The following is a 20,469-nucleotide window of genomic DNA, read 5'->3' on the forward strand; positions in this document are numbered from 1 at the left end:
ATCTTAAGATTTACAAAAAAATGAAATAATGTTTCAGATGTATATAACTGTTCTACATATATAGGCTCGAAAGTAAATAAGCTTGTTATTGGGTTTCGGAAAGTAGCTCCTTTGAACACATGCTGAAAAAGCCGTATTGGGTATTTACGCGAACTGTTATTATACATCTGAGTTTTCATTTAAGATGAATTTGATCCAGCTAGACGTACATTTTTTATTCCTACATTACCCGGCGTATATCGTGTTGACATAACCCGTCTCTATTGTGGTATGATGTACTTTCAACACACACCCTGTATTCATCAAACCAGGTCGCACGCTCTAGCGAGCGCGGGTTATTTGAATATAGGTCCACGTGAGTTGTCAAGCGCGCTCAATTCAAACTGGGCTGCTTGTCTATTTAGGGCAGCACGCTATACACATAGCTCTATTCATAACCCCTTACTTTTGTTTTCTTATGAATTCTTTTCTGCCTTATAAACACACACCATTCATTCCCCCTCACCTGTGACGCGCTGTTGATGCATGAGTCATCCTATCCGATCACGTGACTTGGATCAACCAATCACCTTCCCTATTTTCACTCAACCTCCCTCAACCAAAAAAGGTTCCTGCGGACTTAGACTATACTACTTACGCAAGTTATTTGAAAGTAATTGGGTTTTGAATATTTTAGGGGGGTATTTTACTCAAATACGCTGCTTATCTGTAGCTCTGGCTTAATCAACAAATCATCTCAGAAAGCAAAACAAAGCCAAAAGTTTATGTTCAACAGTTTATCCGATACACTGGGAACAATCCAGACAATACAGAGTGGATATCACAAATCTTAACAATCACCAGACGCCCATGCAATAACATTGCAATACATGAGTCATTCTTCTCAGAAAAGGACAGATCTCAAGATCATATTTCCCTGTACTTCTTTTCCATCCCTCATTTATGAAGTTTTCTCAAAGAAATCAAAACAAAGACACAGGACTGGAACAACTGACTACTAGAAATAGTATACCATTGGCAAATACAGGGGAATCACAGAAACATTATGGAACAAATTATTATATATACAATAACCAATGGTATGGCCAGGATGAGCAAATATATTTATAGCTGTACAAAACAAAAAAGGCTTAAATAAAGACTTCCCTCCCTTAAAACTCACCCATTGCAGATTTGCTTTATTTCGCATACCCAGTGTGAATAAAGCTGAAAATGTTGAGATGTAAGTTGGCATAGTATTGTGAAGAAGTCAGACATCACTTCAACACCAGTTGGATGTCTATTCACTATCCCAATGCTAGCTACAAACACAGAGCTGACCCTAAAATTTCAGATATTTAGCTTGTGATGATAACTTGTAACTGTTCTTCAAGTCAACAGGTTAGTAAGCGTGGTTGGCAACAAAGAGAGACTTTCCGCCAGCAGCACTCTCACTACCTCCTGTGTACTTTCCGAGAGCCGCTAATCCGTTGGCCTGCAACACAAAAGAGGAAAGTGAACTATCGATTTCTATTTGAAAAAAAGTAGCGATGCCGCTGAAATATGAAATATGTCAATACAATATGTCAATACAATACAATACTGTATTAATGTTGAACATGTTGAAATGACAGTCTGACAGTTTGCACTAACAACGTTTGCGACTACTAGCCCGAACATAACTCTTAGCATCATTTTCAGTACATTTAAGTGTTATTGTACTATTATCAGCTGAGCTAACTCCAGACCGAAAAGACTTTTAATCGACTCGGGCTTCGTACAAGCGACTTACGTCATAGACTGATAAGATTCATCAATACAGATATGACCATTTTACCTTGACATGCCTGCATACACTGTCAAAATTCAGCATGAAAGTCAAGGGGTCCTTGTCCATGTCTAGGGGTCCCACTCAATGTTAAAAGTTAAAGATTTAGGGGTTATGTGGAGACAAATACTATGTAGCAGACTAAAGGATATTTTTGTCTATAAGTTGACCACGCTATAATGCTCCCCAGCTGTATTTAACCTTCAAAATCAGTGCTAATTTATACACCCGTCAATACTGCGGAGTGTAGAACATCAGCAGGGCATACAGAGATGTGAAGGTTTCAATTAAATAGATATTTTGTCTCCTTTGCAGTTTAGATAGTCATTCAGGGGACAATGGAAATGCAGTGATGATAAATGTGTACCAGGTAATTTGAGATGATCCCATTTATCCTGACTTAATGCTATCCCCTGAAAGACATTGATATTTTTTTACCATGTCAGCTGGCTTGGTAATCCTATTGAGGCGAGGTTCATTTAAACTTGTTTTGCAAAAAAATATTTGGTTTCAATAACGTTTCAGCCCTTGTACTTGAATTATTCTACCAGTATTAGAGAGAGGGACACCAGAAATGAGCTTCATTGCGCCCATGTGGGGAATTGAACCCTGGCCTTGACGGTGACAAGCGAACCACTGGGCTACTCCACCGCCCTGATGAAACAAGAAACTAGTGAACTGACCTTTGCTCTCTTGAGCAACTCATCCTGACCAGCCTTAATATTGTCGTCCTGGCCCTTCCATGCAGCAAGCACACTGGCCTGGAGGGCACGCCCATAGGAGAAGGTGAGAGCCCAGGGCTTGCGGCCAGGGTACTGGTTGATGGCGTTCAGGTTGAGTGTTGCATCTTCTTCAGACTGGCCCCCAGACAAGAATGTTACACCTGTAAAAAGGAGTGGGGTTAATTGGGACAGTGAGTATGGTCTAATGATGCTTTAAGCAATATTCAGAAATGGGTTTCACAATTTGCACCCTTGAGGGGAATCAAACCTGGGTCTTCGGCATGACGAGCGAACGCTCTAATCACTAGGCTACCCCACATCCCCTAACAGGGACAGTAGTTCAGTAATATCGGTGTGTCAGCCTTATGTGGGAGGAAAGAGGAATTGATGTATAGTTCTGAATCTTTACCACTTTTGTGAAACCCACAAGCAAGGGTGCTGACAAACCAATGATCAAAATCAGAATGAATTTGGAATGTTCAAACCTATGATCATAGGATCCTGGCACATCAAAGGGATGCAACACTACAACTAAATTGCTGTGATTTAGATGACTGTGCCCCCTGATATGCAGCATTTGAAGTAACCTACACCAGTGATGACTAATGAATAGCAAGTGACAATGCGACAATGTCCACAGTTGCAGTCCAGAACAGCGTTCCACAAAGCGATCATAGCCCTACGACTGTCGTAAGTCTGTGTTAAAGCACGGCAGTACACAGTACAGATTGCTCATTTGCAGAATTGACAAGTAATGGTATGATACTCTGCCACCATCATTCAAAGACTTCCTGTTGTACATGTGGATTTTGGTGCCAAATTAACGTAAACATAACCGATACGAGAGAATTTGAGTGTTATTATACGCCAATAAAATTGCAGGACTGGGAGGAAATCCATTTGCTGCTGACGAGAAATGACGCATTCCCATTTAAGAGGAAGGCAATGCCCAATACAGTGAACAGAAGTTTAACAATGTTTTGAAGAATAAGTTTGGGAATAAATAGACATGCCACAGTAACAATTAATGAGCACATATAAGTATTGTTTGCCAATGTATTTGATATGATCGTAATTTGCAACCCATTCGTATTTGACAAGTGTTCATCCATACAATATGCCAATACAGCATCCATCTGGAGCGCTCAACAGCATTCCACTCATAACCTAGGGTGAAGCGGGATTCAAACCCTGGATTCAAACCTAGGATTTGAACCAACAACAATAGGTTTCTGGCATGCCAAAGAGAGACAACACCCAGTTCCACAAAGCGATCTTAGCAAGACTACTTTCCTAAGTCTATGTTAAAGTTATGGAGCTATGATCATATTGGCACTAAGATCATCTTGGCGCTAAGATGGCCTATTTGTGCCCCACACAACTCACAGAAAATTATAAATCAGTGTTGTTATCAACAAGTGCTCATTTTGCATCTCAATCACAGCAAAGCCATTTTGTTTTATGTCATCATTATCACATCTAAGATACAATCAAGACAATCAGTACCTGCAACTGCAGGTGGGACTGTCCTTGAGAGGGCCTGGACTGTGGCACGGGCGTTCTCCTCGTTGCTGTTCTTCTGAGCACTGCTCATACCAGCTGTCACCATGTTGGGCTTGAGAAGAGTGCCCTCCAGGAAGACGTTGTGGTCAGCCAGAGCCTTGTATGTGAATGCCAACACCTACAGGAACAGAAGCTGGTGGTGTTAGCGCAATCTTCAAGATGATGAATACTCATATCTATCAACATTTATTAACACCATTTCTATGAAGACTTTCTTGGATGGAACATTTCTAGGGTAAGAATAGCATGAATCATTTTGGAAATTTTTCAAAAATACCAAGGCATTTTTTAGTAATGTTTCATTTTTTAGATATTATTTTAACAGCAGAGAATCCTTAAAGGCATAGAATGCACACAAATAAGACTGAAAGAACATAGCATGCATGTTGGAATCATTGAAAATAATTGCAGCTTTCCCATCAGATTTAACTGACATGAAATACAAACAAGTATTGAGTACTTGTGAGATTTTCTTCACTCCATCATCAAGTTGCGATTCAAACAAGACCCTGAATGACCCTGAGCCCTGTATGTCGTGCTATGACGTGCTGAAGTCTTACCTGCTCTGTGACTCTCTGCGCTGTCTGGATATCGTGTTCACCATCTGGCAATACTTCTGGTTCAACAATGGGCACTAGGCCATTCTGAAATGATAGACATACTCATCATGCTCATGAGCATAATCCTCACAAAGACTTATAAACTCTGGTCAATGGCTTGAAAATATCCTATTCATCTATACTCTACATTTCCAATACATTGAGGACAGCAAAGAGTATGACCATATTTCAAAACTATTTGGAACCTATGAGACAGGGTGACATGCAGTCAACAAGGTCACGTGTTGTGAGAACCTGATGTCTCATCTCAGTCGGCTCTTACAAACTGGGTGGCTTTGTTTGTTTGGTTGTTGTTGTTGTTTACCGCTGTACACAGCAATATTCCAGCTATATGACAGCGGTCTGTAAATAACCACTAGACCACAAAGGTGGTCCTTTCTTTCTATTAAGGTGTTCCATCGCCGACGATGACTAGCAGTGTGAAACTGTTAATTTTAACCACTTTTGTTTCGCGAGATTAATGAGGTTCTGGAGTCAATTTTGTTTTAAAGATTTGATAATTTTACCAGAATCTGGTTTCAGACAAGCGGCTACAATGTCAGACTGTTACAGGCAGCTTACCTGTTGGCAGATGCTAGCATAGCGTGCAAGAACGTTGCCGTTCTCCAACATGGACTGATAGGAAGGGGTGTGGGGACCGATCTTCAGGACACATCTCCATTTGGCAAACTGGGCTCCATCTTTCTTGTACTGGGCACACCTGGCACCCAAGTCATCCAAACCTGAAATAAGTCATGACGGAAATAAGCTTCAGATTCATCAAATTCATGTAAAAATACAACTAACATCCTCTCTGATGATAAACAGTGACTCCGAGAAGTGTGAGTACATAAGAATATTTGGTGTGAGTATTGTATCAAAATTTTATGTAATTCATGTATTAATGCTAAATGACACACATTAAATGTGGCACCTGTAAAATGATACGTTACTCAAATGCATTTTCTCTGACAGTATTTACACACGTTCTGTTAACAGAAGCTCTTTACTTATATGATTTGGTTGGCTAATATTCATTCCTTGCGATGGAATATCTCATTTGAGCCATCTGTGACATGCATAATGTCTACTATGTATTCAGTAGGGCACATGATCTAAACTTGGGATGAGGAGTTACCATATACATTCATATTCAGAAGCAAACATGGATAATATTGTGTGTCACACTGATTTAATGATGCAGTGTTAGAAATTGGCACTAGTCCTGTAGTCCTTGCCGAACTGCCCAATTTGCTATTTTTAAGAGTTTTGCTATATGTAATCATTATAAGGATTAGTGGGCTAAAAATGTTAGTTTCTACTGCTGTGATGTGTCAGAATGTTTGTATTTCCCAAGCAAGAGCAAAGCAAAAAATTTGATGCATGAATTCTAACAAGTTAGGAAAAATCATTATGACAGACACTTGTGTGTGAAAATGATGAACCTGATTTCTAAAGAAAATATAGCAGGGCCGACTTAGAAATTCTTACAAGCCCACTAGTCCAAGACTTCAAAACAATACAGCTACTGATCGTGCTGATGCTATTCTTTGTTGACTAGTAACATTCGTTGATTATTTTGAAACAAGTGATTCATATTTTGATATGCAGCACAGTTGGGCAATATTCACTTTCAAATCCTTATCAAATGTAGGAACTTATCAGACATCGTTAAAAATTGGCACAAGTCCTGTAGTCCTTGCCAAACTGCCCAACAGTTAAGGTACTGAAGGACTAGTAGAAATTTGCCATTTTTAAGGGTTTTGCTATATGTTATTATTATAGGGACTAGTGGCTTAAAAACATTAGTTTCTACCGCTGTCAGAGACTGTTTATAGCCAATTTCTCTGATGTTTATTGAAAACAAAAACATAGTCATTGATTCTTTTTATTATTCATCTGAATCTTGCTTTCCCCCCATTCTGAGAACAAGTGAACAGGACTAGTGATGACACATTTTTAAGATTGATAAATGCTCCGTGATATATTTTTTTTATATGGGTCTGGTAACCTTAAGCACAGGACGGCATTTGCTGTCTACAAAAGCTGCCAGGTACAACCAAAATGACAGACAAAAGATCACTACACAACTTACCCTGTGTTGTGCATTCATTGAAGGTTCCGGCAAGGGGGACCACACCCTTGTCAACCTTGATGCCGGGGATGATGCCCTTATCCTGAAGGATCTTGACGAAGGGAGTCCCATCGGATGCCTTCTGGTAGAGAGTCTCGTGGAAGAGGATCACACCACTGATGTTTTCTGAAACAGCTGCGGGGGCGGTGAACAGAAGCTCCCTGTATTTGCGGCGGTTGTCCTCTGTGTTCTCAACATTGATGCCAGAGAGACGCTTGCCCATGGTGCCTGAAAATAAATGTTCATCATGATAATGGACAACTCAATCCAAGAAGAATTGGTCCTCAGCAACCCATGCTTTTTGTAAGAGGCGACTAACGGGATCTGGTGGTCTGACTTGCTTGATGCATGCAATAGTATTTGTGTAGATTGATGCTCATGACGTCAATCACCTGATTGTCTGGTCCAGACTTGATTATTTACAGACTGACATACAATAAACAAACAAAACATGGTCAACTCATATGCTGAATGTAAATCCAACATACAAGTTATGACAATAGACAAACAACCAGAGGATTTGAGTGGAAAAAATGCTAGTCTGTCCAAGATAGGGCTGGGACGATACACCAACTGTACGATTCGATACATATCACGATACCTTGCTCACGATCCGATACATATCACAATAATTGCACATGCTCTTATCTGTGGTGTGTAATAGTCTTTTCATAGATAACGCACTAACAATTTACTAACAATTTACTGTTGGCAGTGTCAAGAATTGCGCAATGAATGAAAATATGTACATTTTCACTACTCATTTTCACTTGTAATTAGTGTTTGGTGTAACATTTATTAAAGAAAACATTTAAGGTAAGAATCGTTACTTTTTACTAAGTGTGTGATTGTGATCGATACTTGTATCAAAAAGTAAAAAATCAGGATCCACCGATGCATCGGAGTACCGTCCCACCACTAGTCCAAGACTAGTCAATTTTGTAAACACTTATTACTTTTGTAAGTTTAAGCAGAGATCTTTCCACATTTAAAACCCAATATGACCAGTCAACTTCTCGACTTCAACTTCATTTACTTAAGATTCATGGGGTAACATATACTGAACATACTGCACTAAGTACACATAAACTCGGATAAACACATTGTCAGTAATTTTCCTGGAGACAAATGGTTTTATCAAGTCTTGATAGACATTTTTCTATATCACGATAAAAAATTAATGACGACATTTTAGATGACAATCTGTCAATGTCCTTAAAAATGAACTGAACTAAAATGAGGCTGTATTCATAGCCTACAACATATGAAAGCCTCTACCCAGGCCACTAAAGCTTTACAGTAAGTTCTAACCCTACAAGAACGCCTTGACTTTCATGCATAATCTCGAACACAGTTGAACATTACATACAATATTATTTTTCAAGCAATTATTCTTTGATGCACTCTGGAAATGCAACAGTTACACATAAAATGTATATAGTAAACTCTGAGGAGGTTAAAATACTGGCATAGTCCACGAAAACAGCTGTGACACATGGCCTAGTCTATTCAGCTCACCGGTTGACTCATCAGCTGCGAGGATACCCTTGCCAGGAGCTACAATAGCATTGGCAATGTCACGGAGCTCATTCTCCTGCTCCTTAGTCAAGGCTGGGGTAAAAGCAGGCATGGCTTTCTGAAACACATAAAAAAATCAATAAATTCCTTATTTCAAACAGCCTTGGATATGTTTAATACTGTTACTTTGTTTCTTTAACTGTAATAAGAATGGTAATAGAAGTACTATCTTAATACTGGTAATACTATGTACTAATATCATAAGTGTGAGTACATTCCCTACATTTATGGTCTTGACAGTTCCAGACTAACAGGATCACACTGATTAACTGTTTGTTGGCTTAACCTACACTATGCAACATTCCATCTTTATCATAACAGCCTTGAATAATCGAGTCTTAGTTCACAAAAACTAAACCACCTGCAATAAAGTTGGCCATAAAACAAGCTGTTGAGTCCTCGGACACTGTTGCATTGTTCATATGTATGTCCTTTTCATAGAGATATGAAACATTAACATTCACGGCCTTATCAAGGCTTTCAACTGTCATCTACAAGACTGGGTTATTAGCCATAGTCTGTCAATATTTTTACTAAATCCAGCTTACTATATATCAGTCGTAAAACCTAAAATATGAAAACCCCAAATTTTCCTGAGGATATATATTTTCACAACCCACAAATAAAATATATTTAGTCTACCATGAATGTAAATACTTTGTTTAAACAAGCTTTTATTTTGCACAAATTCAAGGCTTTTAAAGCTATTTTGGAGATTTTCAAAGTGTTTCAAGGTTGACACTAAAAGCCAAGGCTTTTCAAGCAGGATCTTAAAATTCAAGGCCTTTTCAAGCCTTACGAACCTAAATATCGCTATCTATAATATGCAACATCCCTGGGTCAGTAATGGCACGTGTCCATGCAAAGTTAATTTCAGATGCTAGGGGTGTTCTCAAGGGTACCAGTCATGACCGCATTTGGATTCTATTTTGATTTTATATTCCATGTGCTGTGGTCATTGCAATAGTATTTGAATCTAGGACACAGTGAGACAACTATTACTGTTTTGGGTAGCCAACAGGACTATTTCCCACACAAAAATTTGCCAGTCACCATCATACTGTTTTTACACCAAAACTTGCTTAGTCACGACAGATTACGACATTCTTACTCCATTTCATCATCAGAATGCTTCTTTTTGTACAATTCTGGTCCATACACCAGGCACATGTTTGAATATTATAGCAATAACATGGTTGACAAAATTTCAAGTCATATTATTAAATTTAAATGATGTTTCAAGGCAGATTTGAATTTATTTCTGACCTACAGTCATGCCAAAATCAAGACCGTTTCAAAATGTTGCCTTGTCCTTGACAGAGCTATCATGGTAAGGATATGATCCCCCATTCTCAATTTCAAGGGTAACAGTGCTTCAGATTGCCAAGGGCATCCAGTCATCAAGGTCACTGGCCCCCCCCCCCAAAAAAAATAAAACTAACCTTCCAGTTCGGAACTACCTGTAAAAAGTCAATGATTGCTTATCCATTGTCAATTGATTAACTTCAAACAAGCAATATCCCAACACAGAGATCAAGGACAAGGTGAGTGACAGATGGTTCATTAACTGATCAATGTTAGCCGGTGACTTTTCAGCATGTTTCAGTAATTACACGTCTTGCATTTTGCAATATGGTGGTTTTCAAAGTACTGAATATAGAACATGATATACAAATATAGATGCATTTCCTTCATGATATGTCCATGGTTCGTCCACATACCAGCAGAATCATTTTCTGTAGCTTCTAATCAGGAAAGAGGGTTTACAGATCAGTTCAGTTTCTGGGGCACTGATTTCTTTTCATCCAAAATGTCCCAAAAGAAATTTCAATTTTGATAATGAGATAAAGGAATGTCCTATCAAAATTTGCTTAACATCATGAAAATGAATTTTTCTGTTGCAAAATCACTGGGACATAATGGACTTTTATTAGTTCATCTTACCATGCTTACTAAATCACAAAACATTATACCTGACCAAGGTTTTGGACTAGTCACCATTTGAGTTCCCAACACATCATATACGTGGTCATCAAATATTCATTGATCGATTCGCAGTGTCCAAAATTAAATGGGGACCTTGGGGTTTGCACCTGCTCTGGCTATAGTAATTAGTATCTGAGTGTGGGGAGTCCCCCTCAATCTGAACATGTAACATTAGGGCAATAACAACCAATCATAATTTTGAACAAATGATAAGAACATAAAAAATAAGACAAAAGACTTGACAGAAGAAGCATGTCCTTAGCTAGGTCATCATGGTTAGAGAATAAAGTATGTGCTCTTTACATGTATTACACATCTCTAATGCAGCATTAGAAATTGGCACTAGTCCTTTAGTCCTTGCGAAACTGCCCAAAAGTTAAGGTTTTATAAGGACAAGGGTTTTGCTGTATGTTATCAATATACCTGGAGCAATGGACTAAAACTGCTAGTTTCTATCGCTGTAATGAAACAAAATGTACTTACTCTCATACAACTACTCTGTAAATTAAGCTGATCTGGACAGAACAGTTTTTCCTTTCAGAGAGCTATTTTTCAATGAAAGTAAAAGGTGAAGCAATTTGTTCCTAAAACTACATCAGATCTAGAACATTTCCCAATCTATTGCATCAGTCCAAACTGTCACTCCCTGTTCACTTAACATGCTCAAGGAAGTGAAATTGAATAGCTTCACATTGTCACGTACTTGGCTAAAATTGCATCCTTTATTCATATTTATATTCCATTCGTTTTATCAAAACCCATGGTTTGTTTACATGTTTAAATGCCAATACAATCAATGGACAAATCTAAAAGGCCTGTGCCACTTGTCCCATCAAAAAGTGAAGCTATAAAAGTAATAACATGCATTCTGCAAGTCATTACATACGTAATTACATGGGATGGGAGAGGCTTGCCACTTCTAGACTTCAGTAAGTCAAAATAGCAAGATGACAGACAAATACGTGCGGTAAACTGAGCTGTCTAAACATAGGTTTCCAACTTGATATAAGATCGGTCAAACAAGGAGGTAGGCCTATAAATTTGTCAACAAGCCCTGTTTATCCCTAACAAAGTGCACAAAGCAGAATGCGGTAGCATAACCCCTCTAATATTGACATCTCGTCTGTATAAACGATGTTGTAGAGCTATTCTGACTGTCTGTAGTTAAAATCCATGTAATGTCCTTGCAAAGTAAGGATACCTCAAGGTAAGACGACCTAGACTTCATAAATGAGCTAGTTCAAGGTCAGTTCGTCCTACTACAAGGACGCAGTGATAGAACTGGTTATTATCGAAATGCACAAATAATGCAACATAATAGGTTGATAGAACTCATTATGAATATTCTACATGAACCAATAATTACTTATCTGCATTTGAAAAAGATAAAATTGCGTACTTACCGTATAAGATTCACCGGTGCAGCAAGCAGCTTACTCCAGCAACACACAACGACAAATGGGACTGAGAACGAGGCAGCTTGCCTGTGACATCACGTAATCGTGATAGTTCAAGGGCCAGGGGTCAAGGGTCAATCGTCTCTCGTTTCTCTTCCATGAAAGGATAGAGTAGTTTGTTACAAATTGAGATAAAGTGTGCACATTACTGCACACACCAATAAAATAAACAAGAACTTTTAATAGAAGAACCCTCAATCTTATCTAAACAATACTTTAAAAATATAAATAAGGTATCCTTAAAGGGCAAGTTCACACGGAAATGAACCATTTTTTCTTGTACTTTTTCCACATTAAAAGTGTTAACATAGAAGTGTCATAGACAAAAATATGAAAACATCATATTTAATTAACATATTTTTTGCAATAAAACGATTTATATTTTTCACATTTACCAAGTGTTCTATTTCCATAACAAAAACACCATGGCTTATGCCCCTTGCAATATGACGTCATTGGTGCCAATCGATAAACATTATGACGTCATCATGATTTGTTAGAGCCGCTTCACGTGGTGTAGGTACAGTTTTGTGATTCTAGCATCTCAGATGCCAGCCAGAATTGTGTTATGCTGAGTCACCACTGCGCCGGAGTGTGTCGTAGACCATGTTGTTTTACCGCAAACTGGTCCTTGATATCTTTTGCGTTGAGAATAGACAGGGACCCAGTTGGCCTATTTCGCTCGTAAAACGAAGGCCTCATAACGGCATATCACTTTCACACTATTGTGAGCTTCCTACTTTCACGGTGAAAAAAAATGAGTGTATATTTTCAAACACAGATACTAGCTAATTCTAAAACTGCGTTTTGTTTAGAAAAAGAAAGAAAGTGATTTTTGCGTGTACACTTCCCCTTTAAAGATATTGTGTGATACAATTGTAAGAATGGCATGTTCAGGAAAAAAGGTTCGTGTCTGTATTTTGATAAATTAATTGATATTGTCGGGAATAATAATGCCTCTTTTCACCTCTAAAGCCCTCATAAAGATAATAGACATCTCGGCAAAGATTATGAGAGAGTAAAATGTCTGTAAAAAATAAAGAGGATAACTGTAAACATAATCAACACGTATTTAATTTGAATTATTTAAATTCCTTTTTATATAAATAAACACGCACGCACGCACACAAGTATACATATATATTGTGGTGCTGAAAGTGAATATTTCAATAAAAATATTTATTCTTGAGATAAAGATATAAAATTATATTGATATCAATAACTGTTACATGATATTGTTACTGGTTTGCTTCTTTGGTTGGTTGTTGTTGGGTTGTTTTGGTCTCTTGTTGTGTATTATATATTATTATTATTACTACTATTACTACTACTACTACTACTACTACTACTACTACTACTACTACTACTACTACTACTTTTATAATTATTAATATTTATTTTATTTATTTATTTATTTATTTATTTATTTATTTAAGGGGTTTGCTTTTGAGTCGGGTTTTTTTTGGCTATATCCATCAGTGCCTTTTTTCTGTCTTCTAGAAAGAGCATACTACAGCTGTAGGAAGACGAAAGAATACATACATTATCGATCGTCATTAATTCAATGCTTCCTTATTCATTCTTATATTTTCGGTCATTGCTGCTCACCATCTTATATACACTGTACTCACAGCTTACTCCTAAAGAGGGTCGGTGGGTGGGTCGGTCAGTTTTTTGGTTGGTTGCCCAGTTGTCTACGACGTTGCAATTATAGAAACAAACCGTGGGTTCGAATCCCGTTTCTTCCTTATGTTTAGGTTTGTCAGCACCATACCCGTGCTCGTGTGTATCACCAAAGTTGTAAACGTCATAACCTGCATCACTTCGGGCTTTCTAACATGATACGCCGTGATAATACTGAAATACTGTTCAAAGCTGCGTTAACCCCCAACTCACTCACTCTTACACCTCTCCTCCTCTACAGGGGGCAAGGGTGGCCCAGTCGTCTAAGGTGCCGCACTTCGCTGTGCAGAATTGCGTCCCTTGGCACGCCAGAAACCTATGATTGTGGGTTCGAAGCCCGGTTCGCCCCGATTATGTTTCTAGGTTTGTCAGCACCATACCCGTGCTCGTGGGTTTCACCGAAGTGGTAAACGTCTGAGACCTGCATCACCTCGGGCTTTCCTCCCACATTAAGCTGACACGCCGTGTATATAACTGGAATACTGTTAAAAGCGGCGTTAAACCCAACTCACTCACTCACTCACTCACTCCTTCCTCTACACAAAACAAGACCTTAGACCGAAAACGACCGAAAACGATTGCAATATCATGCAGGAAAATCTCTACTGCGATGTTTCCATCTTGATGGGCAAATGTGAAATAATTACAAGTTAACTATTACATACGTGAGATGTCAGTGCACCTGTACCCATAAATGTATATTTAGAACGTATATACACGAGCAAATTTGCATATGTAGTGTGTTGTTTTTTTATATTTAACTATATTCTGCATATGAAAGGGGTATTGGATGAACACAACATTGAAAATATGTTAAAAGACAATTGATGTAAAAAATATCCCAATATCTATGGGTGACCGACCTGTATATTCTGTCATGGCGTACTTTGAATTGACACAAACGACCTTCACCCCGGCTGAGATAAGCTGTGATCTTCACTTAAGGTCAGGACAGACAAACACCATATGGTTACCCATAAACAGGTCATCTCGGTGAGATAAGAACTGTGTTGTTTGTACCGTCATGTTGACACTGTATAATGGTGGGAACTTATTAACTTATTTACATCAATCTTGAATGTTCATTGACATACATGTATATAAATGTTTATCGTCGGACCCAGATTCCCAAATTTGTAGTTACTTTTTTATTAAATTTCTTTAATCCCAGTAATGTATTTTAATAGTATTTCTTTTTTAATAATCATAGTAACAGTAAAAATAATTACAAAAAACGTTTACTCGACCAAATTGTTATATAAAAACATTTATGATAAACAAGAAACGTATTTCATAACTTGAAAAATAACAAATGTTAAAAAAATGAAATTGATTTTAAACCTTTAGGAAACACTGCTTACTTACGCTTTTATATCAAATTTATTTATGGATTTGAGGAAGAAACCCTTCACAAAAGTGAAATAAAATATGCAAAATATACCCAATATTTATGAATAATAAACATCCGTACTAACTCTTTGACTTGTTATAATTAATGAACAGTCAGAATAGCAGGGCACGTTTACTTAAATATCCTTTTTTTTTACCCCGTCGGCCATACTTTTATAATTACTCTTTTAAAAAAAATACATTTTGGCATTTCTGTTGTTATTTCGGCCATCTACCCACTGGTAACCACAGCAACCCAAGTTGTTAATGAAGAGAGGCCACCCTTTAAGGATTTAAGGAGCGCTTCCGGTGGAACCATAACACATTTACGCTCATTGGTCATCGTATGTCATGTGTTGCAAGGACTCTTTCGATGGAGCCGTGTTAGCACTTCCGGTTGAGACTTACATACTGGCAAACGTACCCTTCTCTTTTTATTTCAGCCTCTGATAGCAGGTGGTAAATGACAGTTCGCAACTGGTGGAGTCAGCTTTGTATTTCTTCTTCCGACTATGTTATATTGATATTATACCTGCGAACGAAAACGACTATTGTTGCTATAGAATATCTCGAAATATCTTTTTGCGGGTTTCCGTGTTGATGGACAACTGTGAAATGATTCCAGAATGATAGATACACACGTGATATGTCAGTACACATGTACCCATAGAAAATATTAACATAGGACGTATATACATGAATACATTTGCATATATGGTATATTTAACAATGCATAATTCTGCATATGAACTGGGTATTAGATGTAAAAAAATATAACAGGTAAAATATCCCGAAATGTATGGATGAACGATCTTTATATTCTGTCGTTATGTACCTTGATTTGACACAAACGACCTTCACCCAGATCGAGATAACTTGTGTTTTTCACTCCAGGTTTAACAACAACAGGTCTTCTCGGTGAGATAAGATAAGTGTTGTTTATACCGTTATGTTGACACTGAATAACGGTGAGAACCTGTGGAGATTGACAGAGCACATAATAACCATACTTAAGTACAGGTAGTTTGATATTCACTCGCATTTATATGTTTGTCTCCCGTATCAGATTCCAATATTTGTATGTTCTAGATCCCAGTCCGACGTTTTAAAAATATTGTTCATAAATAAATGATATTCCTATTTTATATATAAAAAAGTAACAGTTAAAATGATTATAACGAAAATACCGCCGAGCGTTATATATAATCACAAAATGCCTTCTAAAACCTTATTTAGGAAACATTGATTACTTAGGCTTTTATATTAACTTTGGTTGCGGATTTTCGGAAGAAACCCCTCACAAACGTAAAATAAAATATGCACAACATCAGTTTTTATTAATAATAACCCAAATTAACCTTTTGACTTATCATTTAAAAACAGTCCAAGTAGCTCGACATGTTTATTTTTCATTCAAAACTGGCTGCCACGGGAGATATCGCTTGGATTAGATCAAGCGATTTATTACTTGCCCGTGAAGAGATCACCCGTTTAATAATCATACAGCTGTATTACACATTGTGTAATACCAAAACGCGAACAAATATTGAAAGCTCTCGACATCACTTGGCTTATTCAACGACATTGCGTGTGGAGTTGATAGATCACTGAGAGGAGCTTATGCACACTCGAGACCCCAGCAACCTTGTTGCAAGGCTGACGTCACATAGCATTGTTTCGCCGAAGGATCTTGCAACAAAATTCCACAAATTACGTCATCGGGTATTGTGACGTTATTGTAAACTTTGCTTTGAAGACCATTGTGATGCAACTGGTTACCATGACGTCACAATCAAATGACATCACTAATGGCTCTGCAGCTGCAGCTGTTAGCAATACTTTTTACACTGAAGACACTGCTAATTACTGTCTACAAATTGAAAAAGTTGGAAGAATGATGTTGGATGATAAATAAAATCGCACCCTCGTGTCTACTGATATGAAATATATCAACACTTATCCTTTGTTACCCTATCGGGCATAATTCAACTCTTTAAAACATTGGGGGGGGTTTCATTTCCATTTTTATTTTGGCCATCTACCCACTGGTTTTGAAACTAAAATCTGAAACCTTAAGTTGCTTTTAGAGAAAGTCCTTTAATACTAGGATTTAAGGAGCGCTTCCGGTGGAACCACACACGTTTGCGCTCATTGGTCAATGTACGTTTTGTGTTGCATGCTCGCTTTCGATAGAGCCGTTAAGCACATCCTGTGGAACGTTGAAAGGCTCACATATTAGTTAATGCATGTCTCTCTGTCTGTTTCAGCCTCTAGTAGTCTCATCTGTCTGTGATAGTGATCAGACAGATGTCATTTGATTTGATATGATGCTGTGTTCGTGTTACATAACACGTGACATCTGTGAGGAAACGGAGGCAGCTGCACATGCTTGACCCATCCTGACCGACCAGCTTCATCACTTGTGTGACGTAACAGGATGGATGCATATGTTGTTGTACATTGTGTTGTGATCTGTACTTAGCACAGATGTACCAGTACATGTTAATTAGATGGTTGACATTTAAAGGCCCGGGTGATTTTTTTATGAAGAATAATCGCAATTAAGTGTTTCGTATTTGCAAACATTTCATTTTAGAAGGGAAATCTACGGAAGCCTTTAAGGGTCATTTGTTTTTTAAAAAGAATTTCTTTAAGTTGAAATTTCTAGATACATACTAATTTGAAATTTCAAGATAATCGTCTTGAAATTTTAAAATAATAATTTGATGTTTCAACTTAGTATCTTGAAATTTCAAGAGCAAAATAATAAAACAAATGGCCCTAAAAGGCTTCCCTAGAAAACATTTTGTCTTTCAATTTCACTCAGCAATATTCCAGCTATATGACGGGGGTATGTAAATAATCGAGTCTGGACCAGACAATCCAGTGATTGACATCATGGGCATCGATCCACGCAATCGGGATACGATGACATGTATCAACCAAGTCAGCGAGCCTGACCACCCGATCCCGTAAGTCGCCTCTTACGACAAGCATAGTCGCCTCTTATGGAAAGTGAAATAAGCGTCAAAAGAAAGTGTACACATGAACATTGGATTTGACCAAACATTACTAACGTTATCAAAACCATACCAGGCTGAAAACATTCGCCGAAACACTGCGCACTTAGGGTCCAAGTCTCAACTATTCACCATCGAATAACCAGCCTCTGTTTCATTTTCGATGCTATACAAAGTCTGCCTGCAAAGCACGCCAGAAACCTATGATTGTGGGTTCGAATCCCGGTTCGCCCTGATTATGTTTCTAGGTTTGTCACCGAAGTGGTAAACGTTTAAGACCTGCATCACTTGCGGCTTTCCTCCCACATTAAGCTGACACGCCGTGATATGACTGGAATACTATTAAAAGCGGCGTTAACCCCAACTCACTCACTCTTTCCATTAGTTTGACAATGGGATTTAAAACAATTGAAACAAAGGGCCCTAAACAAGGCACGCGAACGCAGCCATAAATTGTCCCGTTTCGTACGCGTTACACAACGATATCGGTCAACCCGTCCTTGACATAACACATATATCAGAGCCTCCCCTGCGCTCGCAAACACTACATTTTGCGAGAGCTTCTATTGCTGTCTGGTTTTTTATTTCAAATGTTTATTATGTGAAGATAACCGTGAATTCGAACATTGACTCATTGATGAAATATAAATTAGATATTCTAATATCAAGTATCACAAGAGAAAATAAATATGTAGGTGAATGATCTCTTATCTAACTTTCTCAACCCATCCTTGTAAGAGGCGACTAACGGGATCGGGTGGTCAGACACACTGACTTCGCTGATACATGTCATCGTATCCAACTTGCGTAGACCAATGTTCATGATGTCAATCACTGGACTGTCTGTTCAAGATTCGATTATATACAGACCGCCGTCATATAGCTGGAATATTGTTGAGTACGGCGTTAAACAACAAACAAACAAACAAACAAACATCAGTCATGAATTAGAATATGAGCATCATAATGTGAGCATTGTCTCTCTGCATCAGGTATATTACAAATAACGGAATCGTAAACATTGATTGATTGATAGAATTCGAAAAACAAACAAAACTAATATGACGTAAGTTTGTATAAAAATCATTACTTCCTACGTTTGAGATTCAAACTGAATCCGAATTACTTTAACAAATTGATAATAGTCATTTGGTGCATGTTTGAATCCCGTACGCAGCAGTAAACCATGTCCACAGCTACAGACGGACATATCAAGTCTAGCTTAGACAATGAATTGGTGTACATTGTGAAACCTAAGGTGCAAGATAACATTTCCAAAATGTGTCAGTTTTTCAGAGTAAGTTTTGGTTATCAACTCCCAAAACGTGACACAATGTGTCCATACATCATGAATAGATTATGGGTGTTGAACAAGACGCCAAGCCCTAAAATTACTATCAGCTAAGAATAGGTACATCTCATACATGAACTCGTGAATGGAATCCGTCGCTACTCATAAATGAGACGCAGAGCACATACAGACTGGAACCAGTATGTAATAAATTGGCTTTATTTACGCACGCGAAAGTCGTGAACATTGTAAATTGTGTATACAAAACTTGTGACGTCAGGATAATCTTGGGTGAAATGGAAAACAGTCACTGTTCCAGCCGTCGTGTCTTGGGCAGATATAGTTATCTAACAGAGATTTAAAAGTCGGTCAGATCCAATCACAATGCTCTCCAAAATCTCACTGACATAATATTTATGTAGCAGGGCGTGGAATCATCCCACACATGACATTCTTACACTGTCAGTGTGCTGACGGGGTTACGGGGTCACGTGGACAAGGCGTCCGACCTCGGATCAGAAGGTCCATGCTCCGAATCACGGTACATTAAGATACCCAATACACACCTGTCGATGTGATCCTAGACCCGGTGATGCAAGTAGCAATATTGTTTTGATATAAAAAAAAAGGGCTCTATGCATCGTTACATATCTATATACGGATAATGGACCGTGGCCACTTTACAGAAATTATAACTATCTCTCTCTCAGTCCAAAAAATATTGTGGGCAGGAGACAGTATTTCACAACTAAGTGACAACTTTGTACGAGTATATTATCTTACGTACGAATTATTGTGTAGAAGTAAGCGAGAACAATCTTAAATCTTTTGTACGGGTTAGTCAGATGCCGTATGCATTGTTAATATATTTTTTAATTAATTGCCAGTTAGAAAGAAATAGATGATATTGGAAATGGTCAATATAATAAATAGCATGTAGTTATCGATGATCAATTTTGTACTCTAAAAAAAATAAAAGTTTATCTTTCAGGTAACCGCATTTTCAGTAATTACTTAATTTATTCAACAATATCAAAAGGATACTCGTCTCGAACGCTATTGTGTTTCATTCAAATGCAATGTGTTGAATACGTATGAAAAGAGTCAAATTTAGAGTTACCTTTCCCTGAGTAGTAAGGTTTAAACTATTTAGTTCTTCTTTTAAACGCATGCGCTCCTGGTTATCCGTAAGCACTGTAAGCTGCTTGAAAGCACACACCGCACCCAGTTTGAACTCACT

General features: G+C 38.0%; 1 protein-coding gene across 2 annotated transcripts; it reads right to left on the minus strand.

Annotated features, from left to right (window-relative positions):
- Window positions 1-761: 761 nt before the first annotated feature.
- Window positions 762-11,897, minus strand: LOC139456508 (fructose-bisphosphate aldolase-like). 2 transcript variants are annotated; one of them, XM_071238259.1, is made up of 8 exons: window positions 11,793-11,897; window positions 8,344-8,461; window positions 6,787-7,053; window positions 5,274-5,434; window positions 4,653-4,736; window positions 4,036-4,210; window positions 2,491-2,690; window positions 762-1,474 (listed from the first exon to the last, which is right to left on the minus strand). In XM_071238259.1, the coding sequence occupies exons 2-8, from the start codon at window positions 8,453-8,455 to the stop codon at window positions 1,382-1,384; spliced, it is 1,092 nt and encodes a 363-aa protein (XP_071094360.1). In that variant the 5' UTR covers window positions 8,456-8,461; window positions 11,793-11,897; the 3' UTR covers window positions 762-1,381. The 2 variants fall into 2 exon arrangements, with proteins under 2 accessions (XP_071094360.1, XP_071094359.1); XM_071238258.1 differs by lacking the exon at window positions 11,793-11,897 and adding an exon at window positions 10,873-10,946.
- Between the last annotated feature and the right edge of the window lie 8,572 nt (window positions 11,898-20,469).

The sequence above is a fragment of the Haliotis cracherodii genome, unplaced genomic scaffold (genome assembly GCF_022045235.1).
Source record: "Haliotis cracherodii isolate W230 unplaced genomic scaffold, xgHalCrac1.p SCAF_11, whole genome shotgun sequence".
In the NCBI taxonomy this organism is placed as follows: domain Eukaryota; kingdom Metazoa; phylum Mollusca; class Gastropoda; order Lepetellida; family Haliotidae; genus Haliotis; species Haliotis cracherodii.